We start from the raw sequence: 17,643 nt of genomic DNA, 5'->3' as shown, positions 1-17,643 counted from the left end.
CGTTTTCTGACACAAACTCTCAGGTGGGCGGAGTCAGCGCGCTCACTGCGGCTCGCGTCGGTTCTCATCGATACAAACAGCTGATCGGTAGTTTAGTGAGGCACGAGACACTAAACAGCACGAGAGGGTTCATGATGACACGTTCAGAGACCTCTTATTACGTTAATATGTTTTAATACATCAATAATATTCAATGACTTTCATTCATCAGCTGATTCAACAACAACACATGTTTTTATTAAAGTTATTATTAAAATCACAGATGATATTAATCAATACCTGCAGCTCTGCTGGTTGAGCTTTACTGGTCTCTCCTGGTCTGTACTGATCTCTATTGGTCTCTCCTGGTCTGTACTGGTCTCTACTGCTCTCCTGGTCTGTACTGGTCTCTATTGGTCTGTACTGGTCTCTATTGGTCTCTCCTGGTCTCTCCTGGTCTGTACTGGTCTCTACTGCTCTCCTGGTCTGTACTGGTCTCTATTGGTCTCTCCTGGTCTGTACTGGTCTCTATTGGTCTCTCCTGGTCTGTACTGGTCTCTCCTGGTCTGTACTGGTCTCTACTGCTCTCCTGGTCTGTACTGGTCTGTACTAGTCTCTATTGGTCTGTACTGGTCTGTATTGGTCTCTATTGGTCTCTCCTGGTCTGTACTGGTCTCTACTGCTCTCCTGGTCTCTCCTGGTCTGTACTGGTCTCTCCTGGTCTCTCCTGGTCTGTACTGGTCTGTATTGGTCTCTATTGGTCTCTCCTGGTCTGTACTGGTCTCCCCTGGTCTGTACTGGTCTCTCCTGGTCTGTACTGGTCACTGTGGGAACCTTTTAGAGGATGTTTGTGAAACGGTCGGCTGCCGTGAAGGAATCTGAAGTCTGAACTCTGGTGCATGCTGGGAAGTTTTGACCAGAACATCATCTTCATCATAATGACACGATGAAGAACGTTGGAACAGCTGTTCTTCATCATGATGACGATGATGATGATGATGTCATCAAGGTGAACTGATTTATTTCCTGACAATTTAAAAAAAGTGTTAATGAGAAGAACAGATGCAGTGTGTGTGTGTGTGTGTGTGTGTGTGTGTGTGTGTGTGTGTGTGTGTGTGTAGTTAGGTTGTCTCTTATCTGAGGACAAACTGTCTCATTGATTCTCAGCTGAACTGTTTAACTTCATTCAGGAACTCTGTTTCCTCTTTCACTGGTCAGACAGACAGACATTAGCATGCTAACATTAGCATGCTAACATTAGCTAACCTCAGATCGTGAGCGTGGTAGATGTGTAATCTTCACCTGATCAACACTGACATGTTGTTAATGATCTGTGTAGCCCTCAAGGTCTAAGAGCTGGTTTAGCATTGTTAGCATTGTTAGCATAGCTAGCATTGTTAGAAGACAGCAGCAGGACTTTGGAGGCAGAAACACTTCATGACTTTAACATTCAGACTTCTGGTTTCTAATGTGGATTTAATGATGTCTCAGATTTAGTTTTGTGTATTTAAAGCCTTTTAGGCCACAGCATATTTTAACTGTGACATCATCAGGAACCAACAGAACCAGGACGAAGAAGAACAGCTGAAATGGTTGAAAGCTGAGTCTGACACAAACTAAAGGAGGAACTTTAAATACACCAATATATCAATAAGTCATAACTGTAGCGTCTCTGAACAGAAGAAAGTAAATGATTATATTATTATTAAATATTATTATTATTATTATTATTATTATTATTATTAAAAAGAGGAAGTAAACTGACTCTGATCTCCTTATACGGTCAAACATTTGAAGAGTCACATGATGTTCACATGATGTTTTTATCTTCATGTGTTTGATCTGTTCAACACACACACACACACACACACACACACACACTTATATATATATATATTATATATTTTTAAACATGATTAATCTCATTGTTATGTTAAAGTTCATAATGAATCTAAAGTAGTGTGTTGAGCTCTTCTATGTTAAAGTGCTGCTCTATGAACTAAAGGTCAACAACATTTGGTTTAAACACTTTAAACTCATCAGGTTCTTGTTAACAGCAGGATTCTCTTCACACAGCAGCAGTTATAACACAGTTATAATGATTCTGATCATAGATATTCAGACGGTGTTCACAACTTTATCTTCATGTGTGTCAGAGATGAATTTAAATATACATCTTGAAACCTGCAAACCTATCTCTTTTTTTGTTTTTGTGTTTGTTACATTTTAAACACTTTAAAAACTAAAAAAAAATTTAAATGAATAATTTATTTTTAGCTTTTGTTGGTATGTTGGTCAGACACTATGTAACGCTGATTAGCGTAATATGTGTGGTGTTTGTTATAAATGTACGTTGGTACATAGAGGGTGATGAGAAGCTGTACATGGAGGGACTTAGGACCCAGGGGAATGTAGGGGAAGGAAACAGGAAGAGACGGAAGAGACGCCACACAAACAGCTGTTCACCGCTCGCTGCCGGCCAGTTCTTGTGTTAAAAATGTCGCTTAATAATAAATTTTAAAAACTGCGTTAACGCGCTATAATATAATTAATGAATGAATGCGTTAACACGATAATAACGCGTAAACTTGCCCAGCACTAATATATATTTATATATATTTTCTCTCAGGTGAGATGAACCTTCGGTCGGCTTCTTCTTCCACCGTCTCCACGGTAACAGGTCTGTCATCAGGATGCGGTTCCCGTGGCAACGAGCCTCCAGCTTTTATCCTCCCCCCCCGAAACACCCGGGTCACCCTGGGGGGGGGCGCCCGACTGGAGGGGAAGGTAGGAAACAAGCAGAGGAGAGGAGGACACAAGGGAGTAACCAAGGAAAGAGACGAGGAAAGAACAGGCAGATATGAGATCAGAAGGATTAATCTTCAGTCTTGTGATCGTCTGAATCCTGATGTGAAGCAGTCAACCAAACACACACACACACACACATATGTGAGTGTGTGTGCATGGATGGATCACTAAAGGGGCCTCCCGGGGACAAGACCAGGGGTGCAGACGGTCAGGGGGTCAGACTTACAAAATGTGATGCTAAACGATTACTAACATACACAATGTGACCAGAAACAACTAAAGAGACACAAAACCACTAAAAAAACAACTACAAAGAGACACAAAACAACTACAAAGAGACATAAAACAACTACAAAGAGTCACAAAACTACAAAGAGACACAAAACAACTACAAAGAGTCACACAACTACAAAGAGACATAAAACAACTACAAAGAGACATAAAACAACTACAAAGAGTCACAAAACTACAAAGAGACACAAAACAACTACAAAGAGTCACACAACTACAAAGAGACATAAAACAACTACAAAGAGACATAAAACAACTACAAAGAGTCACAAAACTACAAAGAGACATACAAACTACAAAGAGACACAAAACTACAAAGAGACATAAAACAACTACAAAGAGTCACAAAACAACTACAAAGAGACATACAACAACTACAAAGAGACACAAAACTACAAAGAGACATAAAACAACTACAAAGAGGCACAAAACTACAAAGAGACATAAAAAACTACAAAGAGACATAAAACAACTACAAAGAGACACAAAACTACAAAGAGACATAAAACAACTACAAAGAGACATAAAACAACTACAAAAAGACAAAACAAATGCAAAGAGACACAAATTCGTTCCTTTGTTTATAAAAACACTTTGTTGGTCTTTCAGGTGCGAGGTCATCCTGAGCCTCAGGTCACATGGTACAGAGAGGGGAGGGCTGTGATTGGTGGGGAGCGCTGCGTTGTGGAGCAAGGTGGGCGGGGCAACTTCAGCCTGGTGGTGGGCGGAGTCAGAGAGGAGGATGTAGGCTGCTACACCTGTCAGGTGACCAATCAGGCCGGGAGCCGGCGGGTTACCGTGGAGATCCTCCTGGAAGGTTTGAATACCTATAATATTACTGATACTACTTATAATACTACTATAATTACTAACACTAATAATACTGATACTAAATACTACTAATACTAGTAATAATAGTACTCATTTGACTCATAATACTGCTGATACTACTGATAATATACTGATACTACTACTAATACTAATTCAACTGATACTAATAATACTACTCATAACACTAATAATACTAATACAACTGATGTAAATTAGAACAATTCTTTAAGTTTTCCAGTTTTTAGACAACTGTGTGTAAAATTGAATTTGAATAATCTTTTGTGTTTTGTTTTTTAATGAAATCTATACAGATAAATATTTAACTACGATGAAGCTCCAAACTTTCATCTTCAAGTCTTCAGTCAGCTGTTCTCTCAGTTAACTCTGATTCTAACGGTCCAAACATGACCTCATTGATAGAAACCTGTGTGTGTGTGTGTGTGTGTGTGTGTGTGTGTGTGTGTGTGTGTGTGTGTGTGTGTGTGAGTGAGAGAGACAGAGAGGTTTTACTGCGTCGTAAACAGCTTGACAGCAGCTTCCTGTTTTTTAAACACAACCAGACTCGGAGTTTCTTCACACTCAGTGAAACTGAACCAAATTTCAATACGAAGAGTTCATTTAAGATCAACTTCCTGTGTTCAAAGGTTGTCATAATGAATGCTCTCATTAATTCTTTAATATCTTGAGTTGGAACAAGAGAAAATATGTAAAGTGACTCGTTGTGTGTTAGATTCATAAAACACACAACACTTTTAACTCTCATTCTTTTAAAGCTTTGGTCACTTTGTGTTCATGATTTTGGAATTTCTTTAAATTATATATATATATATATATATATTAATATATTTTGAAATATCTTGTTTTCCAAGAGATGATCTGTTCAGATAAAGTTGTCTTTTCTTAATCTTTTTTGAATAAAGATAAAAATAATTTTACATGTTCATGTTTTTCCACCTGCAGAGAATTCTGGGAAACAATATGGCCTCCTGTCCTCAATGAAAACAGGGTGAGTTCTTCTGTCATCTCGTTAAAGTGTTGGAGGAGATCCTGGTTCAGACTCGGTGTGTTGGAGGAGATCAGATGTTTGCTCTCATTGGACGATCAGAATCAGGTATCAGGAAGGAAGTGACTCTGTGTTATAGGAAGTAAATGATGCTCATAGAACTACGTCACCCATAATTCCCCCAGGTGTCGCCCTCCGGTCCCGGCGATGGACAGCAGGCCCAGTATTTGGGGCGAGAGTCCGCCGAAGTTTGTCACCAAACCGAGTCAAGTGTTCGCCGAGGTGGGACGGACTGGGAAGTTCACGTTCAAAACAACGGGACGCCCACCGCCCTGGATCACATGGTACAAGGTGGGTGGAGCCTAACTGGGATGAGGTGTTCAGACTGTGAGGTGGTTTTTATTATTGAGGGTTATTTATCTACCAGCCATCTTGTTAATGGATGCTGCTTTATCATCTCCACCTCAGGAGGAGGCGGAGCTTCAGTGCTGTGGGCGGGTCAGTATGTACGAGCGCTCTGGCCTTCACTTCCTGGAGATAAAGGAAGTGGTTCTGGAGGACGCAGGTAGTTACACATGTTTGGTCACCAACAGCGCCGGAACGGCGACTGCCACCACCGCACTCCACGTCCTGGGTGAGCCGACCAATCAGAAGTTAGACATGTGATTGAGGTTCTTTCATGGATAAAACAAAGACAAACACTGAATGATGTCATGTTTGTTTCCTGTTTTCTCCTCTCAGGTGGTCCTGATGACTCATCCAGGTGAGTCCCCTTTATCATCAATAAGTTACTGTTTAACAGAATCAGACCAAAGATCAGTTTCTGTTCACACATTTGTTACAATGTAACATTTGATCCAATTGGTTTTGGTGTAACATTACAATGATGTGAGAACTCTACATGACATACCTGCCCTGACCTGACATACCCTGGAAGTAGACCACGACAGGATGTAGGTGATACCCTCACCTACTTCCTGGTCCCCTTACCTACTTCCTGTTGCCCTCACCTACTTCCCGTCGCCTACTTCCTGTCGCCCTCACCAACTTTCTGTTGCCGTCACCTACTTCCTGTCGCCCTCACCTACTTCATGTTGCCCTCACCTACTTCCTGTTGCCCTCACCTACTTCCTGTTGCCCTCACCTACTTCCTGTTGCCCTCACCTACTTCCTGTCGCCCTCACCTACTTCCTGTTGCCCTCACCTTCTTCCTGTCGCTGTCATCTATTTCCTGTCACCCTCACCTACTTCCTGTTGCCCTCACCTACTTCCTGTTGCCCTCACCTACTTCCTGTCGCTGTCATCTATTTCCTGTCACCCTCACCTACTTCCTGTCGCCCTCACCTACTTTCTGTCGCCCTCACCTATTTCTTGTCGCCTACTTCCTGTCGCCCCCACCTACTTTCTGTCGCAGTCACGTACTTCCTGTCACCGTCGCCTACTTCCTGTCGCCCTCACCTACTACCTGTCACCCTCACCTACTACCTGTCGCTGTCACCTACTTCCTGTTTCCGTCACCTACTTCCTGTTGCTCTCACCAACTTCCTGTCAGCATCACATACTTCCTGTTGCCCTCACCTACTTATTTTCGCCCTCACCTATTTCCTGTCGCCTGTCACATACTTCTAGTCATTCTCACTTACTTCCTGTCACCGTGACCTACTTCCTGTCGCCGTGACCTACTTCCTGACGCCATCACCTAATCTTTCCATCAACATGTCAACACTGAATCTTCACACAATAATGAGAAGATGCTTCAATAACAAGTTAAAATTTACATTTTCTCCTTCAGGACCGTCCGCCCAGCTGAGACCACACACACCAGTGGACATCACCTGACAGCTCCCAGTGCTCCCAGTGCTGCTAGTCAGGCAGAGCAGCACAGGTCCAGGGGGAAGGAGCAGCAGAGCCTCCCGTCTCAGGCAGCCCCCTCCTGGAGCAGCAGATCTCCTGTACAGCTTCCTCTGGTGGCTGAGAGGAGAACTGCAGCTGCTCCGGTCAATATTTATTTATTTATTTTTCATTCTTTTATGATTTTTTTTTACTTGAACCAATTGCGCTCTGACTTCTGTTTCACTGTGACTTTAACATCTGTGTCTGTTTGCAGGTCCAGTCAGTCAGGAGTCAGTATCCAGTTCAGACCAGTTCAGTCCAGCAGAGCAGCTCAGACAGCAGCAGGTGCAGAATCAGACCTGTTTCAACACAAAGCTAACAGCTAATGTTACATTCACTAATGTTAATGTAGCTAATGTTACATTCACTTATGTTACATTCACTAATGTTAATGTAGCTTATGTTACATTCACTAATGTTAATGTAGCTAATGTTACATTCATTAATGTTACATTCACTAATGTTAATGTAGCTAATGTTACATTCACTTATGTTACATTCACTAATGTTACATTCACTAATGTTAATGTAGCTAATGTTACATTCACTAATGTTACATTCACTAATGTTACATTCACTTATGTTACATTCACTAATGTTAATGTAGCTAATGTTACATTCACTAATGTTACATTCACTAATGTTACATTCACTAATGTTAATGTAGCTAATGTTACATTCACTTATGTTACATTCACTAATGTTAATGTAGCTAATGTTACATTCACTTATGTTACATTCACTAATGTTACATTCACTAATGTTACATTCACTTATGTTACATTCACTAATGTTACATTCACTAATGTTACATTCACTAATGTTACATTCACTAATGTTACATTCACTAATGTTAATGTAGCTAATGTTACATTCACTAATGTTACATTCACTTATGTTACATTCACTAATGTTAATGTAGCTAATGTTACATTCACTAATGTTACATTCACTAATGTTACATTCACTAATGTTAATGTAGCTAATGTTACATTCACTTATGTTACATTCACTAATGTTAATGTAGCTAATGTTACATTCACTTATGTTACATTCACTAATGTTACATTCACTAATGTTACATTCACTTATGTTACATTCACTAATGTTATATTCACTAATGTTACATTCACTAATGTTACATTCACTTATGTTACATTCACTAATGTTACATTCACTTATGTTACATTCACTAATGTTACATTCACTAATGTTACATTCACTAATGTTACATTCACTTATGTTACATTCACTAATGTTACATTCACTAATGTTAATGTAGCTAATGTTAATGTAGCTAATGTTAATGTAGCTAATGTTAATGTAGCTAATGTTACATTCACTAATGTTACATTCACTAATGTTACATTCACTAATGTTACATTCACTAATGTTAATGTAGCTAATGTTAATGTAGCTAATGTTACATTCACTAATGTTACATTCACTTATGTTACATTCACTAATGTTACTGTAGCTAATGTTACATTTACTAATGTTACTGTAGCTAATGTTACATTCACCAATGTTACTATTTATTGTATTAGTATTGTTATTAAAGTAATATAAAGTTGTTTATGTTTATTTTCTTGTAAACAGGAGGTCGGTGTCGGGGACCAACCGGCGGTTCGAGGCCGTTCCTCTGGACCAGCAGGCCACAGAGGGAGCACAGGTCACATTCACCTGCCAAGGTAATTAAAAGTTCTGATTTTAATTTCATTTAAATGTGTGGAGACCTAGCATGAAGGGCACACGTGTCTGTGTTCAGAGGTTAAATTAAGTGAGTAAAAGTGTAAATATAGATTAAATAACTGTCCAGTTAAACCTCAGTGGGTTCAGTCAGATTATAAAAACTGATAAACATGAAGAGCAAGAAGGATCAAAATATCAACATTGTCCTCAATCTTTCCTGCAGTATTCTACCAAATTAAAGCAAAACTAGAATTATAAAATACATGAATATTTATGAGAGACAAAAGATGTAAAATAACAAGATCATATCAAGAGCTTTATGGATTATTGATTTATATTTTACTTGTTTCATGAAGTTGGTTTCATACCTCTCATATGATGATGATGAGGAGGAGGTGTAATGACTGTTTTCAGCCTCTAGGAGTCACCTTTTATCTGAAGTGTGCTGATGATGTGAAGAGACTCAGACTGTGATGGAGATACATCACCAGCAGGAGGCAGAACACTCTGAGACAGAGACAGACAGGAAGAGAGAGACAGACAGACAGGAAGAGAGACAGAGAGACAGACAGCCAGCCAGACAGACAGAGAGACAGAGACAGACAGCCAGACAGACAGACAGAGAGACAGGAAGAGAGACAGAGAGACAGACAGGAAGAGAGACAGACAGCCAGACAGACAGAGAGACAGAGAGACAGACAGCCAGAGAGACAGAGAGACAGAGAGACAGACAGCCAGACAGAGAGACAGAGAGACAGAGAGACAGGAAGAGAGACAGAGAGACAGACAGCCAGACAGAGAGACAGACAGACAGACAGACAGAGAGACAGGAAGAGAGACAGAGAGACAGACAGACAGAGAGAGAGACAGGGCTCTCTGGTGTCGTGCGACCGTTAAACAAATATGAGAGCTGGAAACCATATAAAGACAAAACATGCTGCAGTGAACACACACACACACACACAGTGTAGATTCCCCGGGTAATGCCCTTAATGGGTCGGCTTCAGTGTGTGTGTGTGTGTGTGTGTGTGTGTGTGTGTGTGGGTGCGTGTGTGTGTGTGTGTGTGTGTGTGTGTGTGTGTGTGTGTGTGTGTGTTCATCACATTGTGGGGACTCCTCTCCTCACACTATACACGTACTACTCTATGAAAGTACTACACTATACACGTACTACTCTATGAAAGTACTACACTATACAAGTACTACTCTATCAAAGTACTACACTATACACGTACTACTCTATGAAAGTACTACACTATACAAGTACTACTCTATGAAAGTACTAAACTATACAAGTACTACTCTATCAAAGTACTGCACTATACACTTACTACTCTATGAAAGTACTACACTATACAAGTACTACTCTATGAAAGTACTAAACTATACAAGTACTACTCTATTAAAGTACTACACTATACACGTACTACTCTATGAAAGTACAACACTATACACGTACTACTCTATGAAAGTACTACACTATACACGTACTACTCTATGAAAGTACTACACTATACAAGTACTACTCTATGAAAGTACTACACTATACACGTACTACTCTATGAAAGTACTACACTATACAAGTACTACTCTATGAAAGTACTACACTATACACATACTACTCTATGAAAGTACTACACTATACACGTACTACTCTATGAAAGTACTAAACTATACAAGTACTACTCTATGAAAGTACTACACTATACAAGTACTACTCTATCAAAGTACTGCACTATACACGTACTACTCTATGAAAGTACTACACTATACAAGTACTACTCTATGAAAGTACTACACTATACACGTACTACTCTATGAAAGTACTACACTATACACATACTACTCTATGAAAGTACTACACTATACAAGTACTACTCTATGAAAGTACTACAATATACACGTACTACTCTATGAAAGTACTACACTATACAAGTACTACTCTATGAAAGTACTACACTATACACGTACTACTCTATGAAAGTACTACACTATACACGTACTACTCTATGAAAGTACTACACTATACAAGTACTACTCTATGAAAGTACTACACTATACACGTACTACTCTATGAAAGTACTACACTATACAAGTACTACTCTATGAAAGTACAACACTATACATGTACTACATTGTGAAAGTACTACACTATACAAGTACTACTCTATGAAAGTACTACACTATACACGTACTACTCTATGAAAGTACTACACTATACACGTACTACTCTATGAAAGTACTACACTATACACGTACTACTCTATGAAAGTACTACACTATACATGTACTACATTGTGAAAGTACTACACTATACAAGTACTACACATTTACTACATTCCACAAGTACTACACAAGTTCTAAACATTACATTAGTCATTTAGCAGACGCTTTTATCCAAAGCGACTTACAATTAAGATTTTCAGCAATTTTTGGGGTTAAGTGTCTTGCTCAAAGACACATCAACATATGTACAACATATGTACTACACATGTTTAACACATGTACTACACATGTACTACACATGTTTAACACATGTATTACACATGTTTAACACATGTACAGCACAGGTACAGCACAGGTACAACTCAAGTACTACAATTTTACTACACTTTTACTACACATGTACTACACATATTTAACACATGTATTACACATGTTTAACACATGTTTAACACATGTACAGCACAGGTACAGCACAGGTACAACTCAAGTACAACTCAAGTACTACAATTTTACTACACTTTTACTACACATGTACTACACATGTTTAACACATGTACTAAACATGTACTACACATGTACTACACATGTACTACACATGTACTAGACATGTTTAACACATGTACTACACATGTACTACACATGTTTAACACATGTACTACACATGTTTAACACATGTACAGCACAGGTACAACTCAAGTACAACTCAAGTACTACACTTTTACTACACTTTTACTACACATGTACTACAAACGGGTAAAAGAGGCGATTGAAGCTCAAACAATGGAAAACAACGTGGAAACATGATATTTAAAGTGTTTGACTGTCTTTAGTAAATCATCAGGGTTCCTCAGGGTTCTATCCTGGGCCCCTTTACTCTTCACCTTCTATGTAAATAAGCTGTGTTTGATGATGATGCAGTTCATAATACAAAGATGATGGTGATGATGTCTGTTCTTGACCAGGTCAGTGGTCAGAGGTTATTCAGATGTTGACTGGTTGTTCTTTTGTCTTAAATACATTCTAATGAACAGCCTGCTAAAGGTGAAAAGGTAAATAATGAATACAAAGGCTATGGCAATAACGATTCTGTTACTCCTCTTATTATTCTTTCTATTTGATTGATAACTAAGTTCTAAGGTTTGGAACTACAGTTCCCATCATGCTTTGGGGTATGTAAACAGGAAGTGTGATGTTGCCATTGAGTCTGACTGACCTGTGATCAGTCTCATTGAACTTATGAAAGTAAAGACAATTAGAGATCAATATGAGTTATGATGAGTTATCACCCTCATCACTATCACCATCATCATCATCATCACCATCACCCTCATCACTATCACCATCATCATCATCATCACCATCACCTTCATCACTATCACCATCATCATCATCCCCATCATCACCATCACCTTCATCACTATCACCATCATCATCATCATCATCCCCATCATCACCTTCATCACCATCACCTTCATCATCATCGTCACCACGATCATCATCATCACATCACCTTCATCACCATCATCATCATCATCATCACAGTGAAATACCAGGATGTTCCCACAGACCACAGGTCAGATAAACAGTGAGACCGAGTCGGGACTTGTAATGTAATGTTCAGTGAGGTTTGTTTTGTTTGTTGTTGAGCTGCTTCATTGAATCGATAGAATACGAGTCGTCTGATTGGCTACATTGTTGCTTCATTACGTCACACAGCTCACCTGTGATCGGTTGTGACTCTGATTTAACATGAATAAACTGTTGAAGAAGACAAATGGATTTCCCTTCAGTGGAACTCAGAAGCCTGAAAAAGTGTGTGTGTGTGTGTGTGTGTGTGTGTGTGTGTGTGCGCGCTTGTGTGTGAGAGTTTCTGTTAGTGTGTGTGCTTGTGTGTGTGTGTGTCAGAGAGAGAGTTTCCAGTCTGATCCTCACTCGTCCTCCTTATATGGAGTTTGGATTTCCTTTTCTCTCTGTCAACATCTCTGTATGTGTGTGTGTGTGTGTGTGTGTGTGTGTGTGTGTGTTAACATGTGTGTGCATGTGTGAAGATAGTGTGTGTGTTTGTGTGCTTAAACAGGCTTTTTTCTGTGTACATATCAGGCATACCAGAGAGGAGACACATCATTAATAATCCTCAATTCACACAAGAGAGAAGAGGAAGGAGGACTTTGTCTCTTTGTAGAAAGCGTGGTCAGATTATTTCAGTCCATCCGAACACTGGAGACTAAGAACAGACCGTGAGCTCTTTACTCTGTGGAGGGGAAACATCATAGAACCAATCAGAGCGTTTCCACCGGACTCTGTGAGACCCTCTACGGGGTCCTGGGGGGGCAGGAAAATGTTGTACATTATAAAGTTAAACTGATCAGTCTGACTGATCCGTTTAAGCAACTGAGTCCACATGTTTGTGTCCTTAGTCTGATGATGTCATATGTTTTTATTGTCATTGAATAAATCTGCCTCATCAGCGTCACTTTGTTGTAAAAAGACGTTTTAATGAGCATGCCATGTGATGTTTCTTCTTCATGTGATGTTTCTTCTTTGTGTCATGTGATGTGTTTCTTCTTCATGTGCTGCAGGCGGACCGCAGGGTCGCAGGTCGCAGGTCATCGAGGTCAGAGGAGTGTGTGAGGCTCCATGCTTCCTCCGCCGCCTCGCAGACCTGAAGGTGATGGACGGCAGCAGAGTCACCATGACGGTGGAGCTGACCGGTACGACCACGCGTGTGTGTGTGCGTGTGTGCGTGTGTGTGCGTGTGTGCGTGTGTGTGCGTGTGTGCGTGTGTGCGTGTGTGCGTGTGTGCGTGTGTGTGTGTGTGTGTGTGTGTGTGTGTGTGTGTGTGTGTGTGTGTGTGTGTGTGTGTGTGTGTGTGTGTGTGTGTGTGTGTGTGTGTGTGTGTGTGTGTGTGTGCTAGCTGTGGTATTTCCTGTCAGATCTCCAGGGAGATGTTGGAGATGAGATGAGGACAGATTTATTCTGTGCAAGTCCGGCCTCTTCATTTCCTCTGTGTGTGTGTGTGGTTGTGTGTGTGTGTGGGTGTTAGTTACTGGGTTTGAGTTATGGGTTAGTTATCAGGTACTATAGAAGTGAACTATAGCTGAACGCTCCATATTATGAACCCAGCAGAGAGAGAGAGAGAGTGTGTGTGTGTGTGTGTGTGTGTGTGTGTGTGTGTGTGTGTGTGTGTGTGTGTGTGTGTGTGTGTGTGTGTGTGTGTGTGTGTGTGTGTGTGTGTGTGTGTTACATAATTATTTTCCACAGAGGGTTTTCTCCATATAAGCTGTGTGAGGATCAGGTCTGCTGCTACCTGAGAACTGTGTTTGTCACCAAAGTGCTTCAACGTTTCACCTCATTTTAGAAGGATCAGAATAAATCTATTTATAAGTGAAGATTGTTCACTGTTTTCCTCTAAAGTTCAATTCTGAAGATGAAACCAGACTCGCAGTGTTTCTGTCTGTAGTGGAGGTGAAATCTGCTGAAAGTATTGATCGTCTTGACGTAAGTCTTTGTGGTCCTCAGGTCGTCCCCCTCCAAAGGTGGTCTGGCTCCATGATGGGCAGGAGGTGATGGAGTCAGAGGACTTCCACCTCCTCAGGGAGGAGAACCGCTGCACTCTGCTGATCCAGGAGGTTTTCCCCGAGGACACTGGGACCTACAGCTGTCGGGCCTGGAACCAGTACGGAGAGGACCGCACCCAGTCCCGGCTCACCGTGGAGGGTAACCACAAAGTCCTTCTTCAGGAACTAGTTTCAAACTAGAGATTTACTCCCAGATTGACCTCATTATTAAACAGCATCCAAACAAGTTATTTTACTGTTAATGGCTAGCAAGCTAACATCAGTTAGCTGAGTTAGCTACACAACAGTTACACCTACAAAGACATTTTAGTCAGAAACAGATCGGTTTGGTGGGACCACCCAGATAAAGGTGTCACGTGTCATCGTGGTTCTGGTCTTGGTTGTGTTCTTGCTACAGAACCACAGGACGGAGTCCAACCCTGGTTCATCACCAAACCCAAACCAGTGAGCTCCATCGTGGGACAACACGTCCTCCTGTCTTGCGCCGTCGCCGGAGACCCGTTCCCCCAGTTCACCTGGACCAGAGCCTGCCTGAGCCGACCTCTGACCTCCGGAGGAAACTACGAACTGCTGCAGAAAGAGGACGTCGTATCCCTGCTGATCAGGTCAAACATTTACACTTACAGATAATAGATCTTTAGATCCTGGACCAACAAGGATCTAATCAATACTCAATACTGTCAATATAGTAATACTTCCTCCTCTTCTTCTATTTTGTCTTCTTCTTCTTCTTCAGGAAAGTTAAAAAGCATCATGCTGGGGACTACCTGATCACCCTCAGGTCAGAGAACAAACACTGTATATATTTATATGTATATTGTAGTCAACATATTGACTAAACTACAAGTATTAATGGAGGTTTTGGACAGAAACATGCTAAAATAATCCTCTACAGTATACATTTGAAGTGAGGATTAAAGTCAAAGAGGAAACACCAGCCCTCCCCCATCCATAAATCCATCCATAATCTATCCATCCTCCTCTCCACATACTGTCCTCCATGGTCCTCCATCATATTCATCCCAATGGTTTCACTTCTTCATTTAATGTAAGTCAGAATACGAACACATAGAGAGTTCCCACTGGTCATGGAGGGGCTCGGTCTCTAAAGAAAACAGAATCAAGGTTCCTGAAACCAACAAACCTAACCTGGTTGGGTTTGTACGACATTCTTCAGTCGGTGCTTATCGATGGGCAAAACATTTTGACAACACAAGAATACAAAATGTACGTAATGTGGACACGGAGCGGAGATATGGAAAGCATCATTTTCAGGGTTACTGGATAACACGATAAAGAACATTTACTCATGTGGCACAAAGTTATGTACAAACGTGATGCTACCGAAAAAAACTGGTAAGGTACTACAAAGCTAGTGCTAACCTCCCTAGGGTACTACAGACCTAGGAAGGGTACTACAGACCTAGAGAGGGTACTACGGACCTAGAGAGGGTACTACAGACCTAGGGAGGGTACTACAGACCTAGAGAGGGTACTACAGACCTAGAGAGGGTACTACAGACCTAGGAAGGGTACTACAGACCTAGAGAGGGTACTACGGACCTAGAGAGGGTACTACGGACCTAGAGAGGGTACTACGGACCTAGAGAGGGTACTACGGACCTAGGGAGGGTACTACAGACCTAGGGAGGGTACTACAGACCTAGAGAGGGTACTACAGACCTAGGAAGGGTACTACAGACCTAGAGAGGGTACTACAGACCTAGGGAGGGTACTACGGACCTAGGGAGGGTACTACGGACCTAGAGAGGGACTACGGACCTAGGAAGGGTACTACGGACCTAGAGAGGGTACTACAGACCTAGGGAGGGTACTACAGACCTAGAGAGGGTACTACAGACCTAGGGAGGGTACTACGGACCTAGAGAGGGTACTACAGACCTAGAGAGGGTACTACGGACCTAGAGAGGGTACTACGGACCTAGAGAGGGTACTACGGACCTAGAGAGGGTACTACAGACCTAGGGAGGGTACTACGGACCTAGGGAGGGTACTACAGACCTAGGGAGGGTACTACAGACCTAAGGAGGGTACTACAGACCTAGGGAGGGTACTACAGACCTAGAGAGGGTACTACGGACCTAGGGAGGGTACTACGGACCTAGGGAGGGTACTACAGACCTAAGGAGGGTACTACAGACCTAGAGAGGGTACTACGGACCTAGGGAGGGTACTACGGACCTAGGGAGGGTACTACGGACCTAGAGAGGGTACTACGGACCTAGAGAGGGTACTACGGACCTAGAGAGGGTACTACAGACCTAGGGAGGGTACTACGGACCTAGGGAGGGTACTACAGACCTAGGGAGGGTACTACAGACCTAAGGAGGGTACTACAGACCTAGGGAGGGTACTACAGACCTAGAGAGGGTACTACAGACCTAGGGAGGGTACTACAGACCTAGGGAGGGTACTACAGACCTAGGGAGGGTACTACAGACCTAGGGAGGGTACTACGGACCTAGGAAGGGTACTACGGACCTAGGGAGGGTACTACGGACCTAGGGAGGGTACTGTAAAGTGCATCAGGTATGAGTATGTAGTATTGGTATATATTGCAGAGAAAGGGGAGTTCAGTGGAGGCCCCTTTGAGGGTCCGGGTACTGAGCCTCTGCCCGTCTGTGTGTCAGGAACAAGGTTGGGGAGTGCAGCGCTGTAGCCTGTTTGTCTGTCACTGATGGAGGGACGGACGTGACGAGAGGACGAGGAGGACGAGCTGGAGAAGACAACAGGTGAAGCTTCACTCTGATTTTATACGTTATAAACACTTTAAAAGTTAATATTTCAGTGGTGGGCCGTGCATTTTATGCCTGGGCCTTCACTGCTGTCCTCATTAATATTATTATTATTATTATTATTATTATATATATATATATATATATTTTTAAATCATTTTTTATTGCGAGACAATACATAGACATAACAACAAGAACAGTGGGATACAAGCCAGCAAACATCATATAGTCAGTGTATGGGAGACCGGTGTGCTGTCCTCATTATGACGCTACGGTTATTTGTTTCGTGTAAAAATGAAGCTCAACACCTATAAACACACTGACTGCAGAGTGCAGATACATGAATACGCAGAGAGAGCGTCTCCTCTCTGCTCTGACTGCAGCGCGAGGCTGCTGTGAGACTGACCTGTGAGAGCTTTGAGGGGCTCACAGCAGCTCCAGCTGCTCGTTCACACAGAGCAGAACTACGAGCTTTAACGTCACAACACCACAACCATCAACACCACAACAGTCTCCAACAACAGAACAACCATCAACACCACAACCATCAACACCACAACCATCAACACCACAACAGTCTCCAACA

The 17,643-nt window shown here is 41.7% G+C and overlaps 1 protein-coding gene across 1 annotated transcript in view; it reads left to right on the top strand.

The window, feature by feature from the left end:
* Positions 1–2,613: 2,613 nt before the first annotated feature.
* Positions 2,614–17,643, top strand: part of LOC306704115 (myosin light chain kinase, smooth muscle-like) — a gene marked incomplete at its 5' end in the record, with an annotated part of 34,953 nt that continues 19,923 nt past the window's right edge. Inside the window, 14 exons of the mRNA XM_079170327.1 lie at positions 2,614–2,766; positions 3,688–3,895; positions 4,870–4,915; positions 5,098–5,263; positions 5,381–5,546; positions 5,654–5,675; positions 6,705–6,864; positions 7,020–7,090; positions 8,405–8,496; positions 13,303–13,434; positions 14,243–14,440; positions 14,699–14,906; positions 15,038–15,082; positions 16,953–17,054. Coding sequence (XP_079026453.1) covers positions 2,614–2,766; positions 3,688–3,895; positions 4,870–4,915; positions 5,098–5,263; positions 5,381–5,546; positions 5,654–5,675; positions 6,705–6,864; positions 7,020–7,090; positions 8,405–8,496; positions 13,303–13,434; positions 14,243–14,440; positions 14,699–14,906; positions 15,038–15,082; positions 16,953–17,054 — 1,769 coding nt within the window. The remainder of the gene's footprint in view (positions 2,767–3,687; positions 3,896–4,869; positions 4,916–5,097; positions 5,264–5,380; positions 5,547–5,653; positions 5,676–6,704; positions 6,865–7,019; positions 7,091–8,404; positions 8,497–13,302; positions 13,435–14,242; positions 14,441–14,698; positions 14,907–15,037; positions 15,083–16,952; positions 17,055–17,643) is intronic.

Source organism: Pholis gunnellus (genome assembly GCF_910591455.1).
Source record: "Pholis gunnellus genome assembly, chromosome: 12".
In the NCBI taxonomy this organism is placed as follows: Eukaryota; Metazoa; Chordata; class Actinopteri; order Perciformes; family Pholidae; genus Pholis; species Pholis gunnellus.
This window is presented reverse-complemented; position numbering and strand designations above follow the sequence as displayed.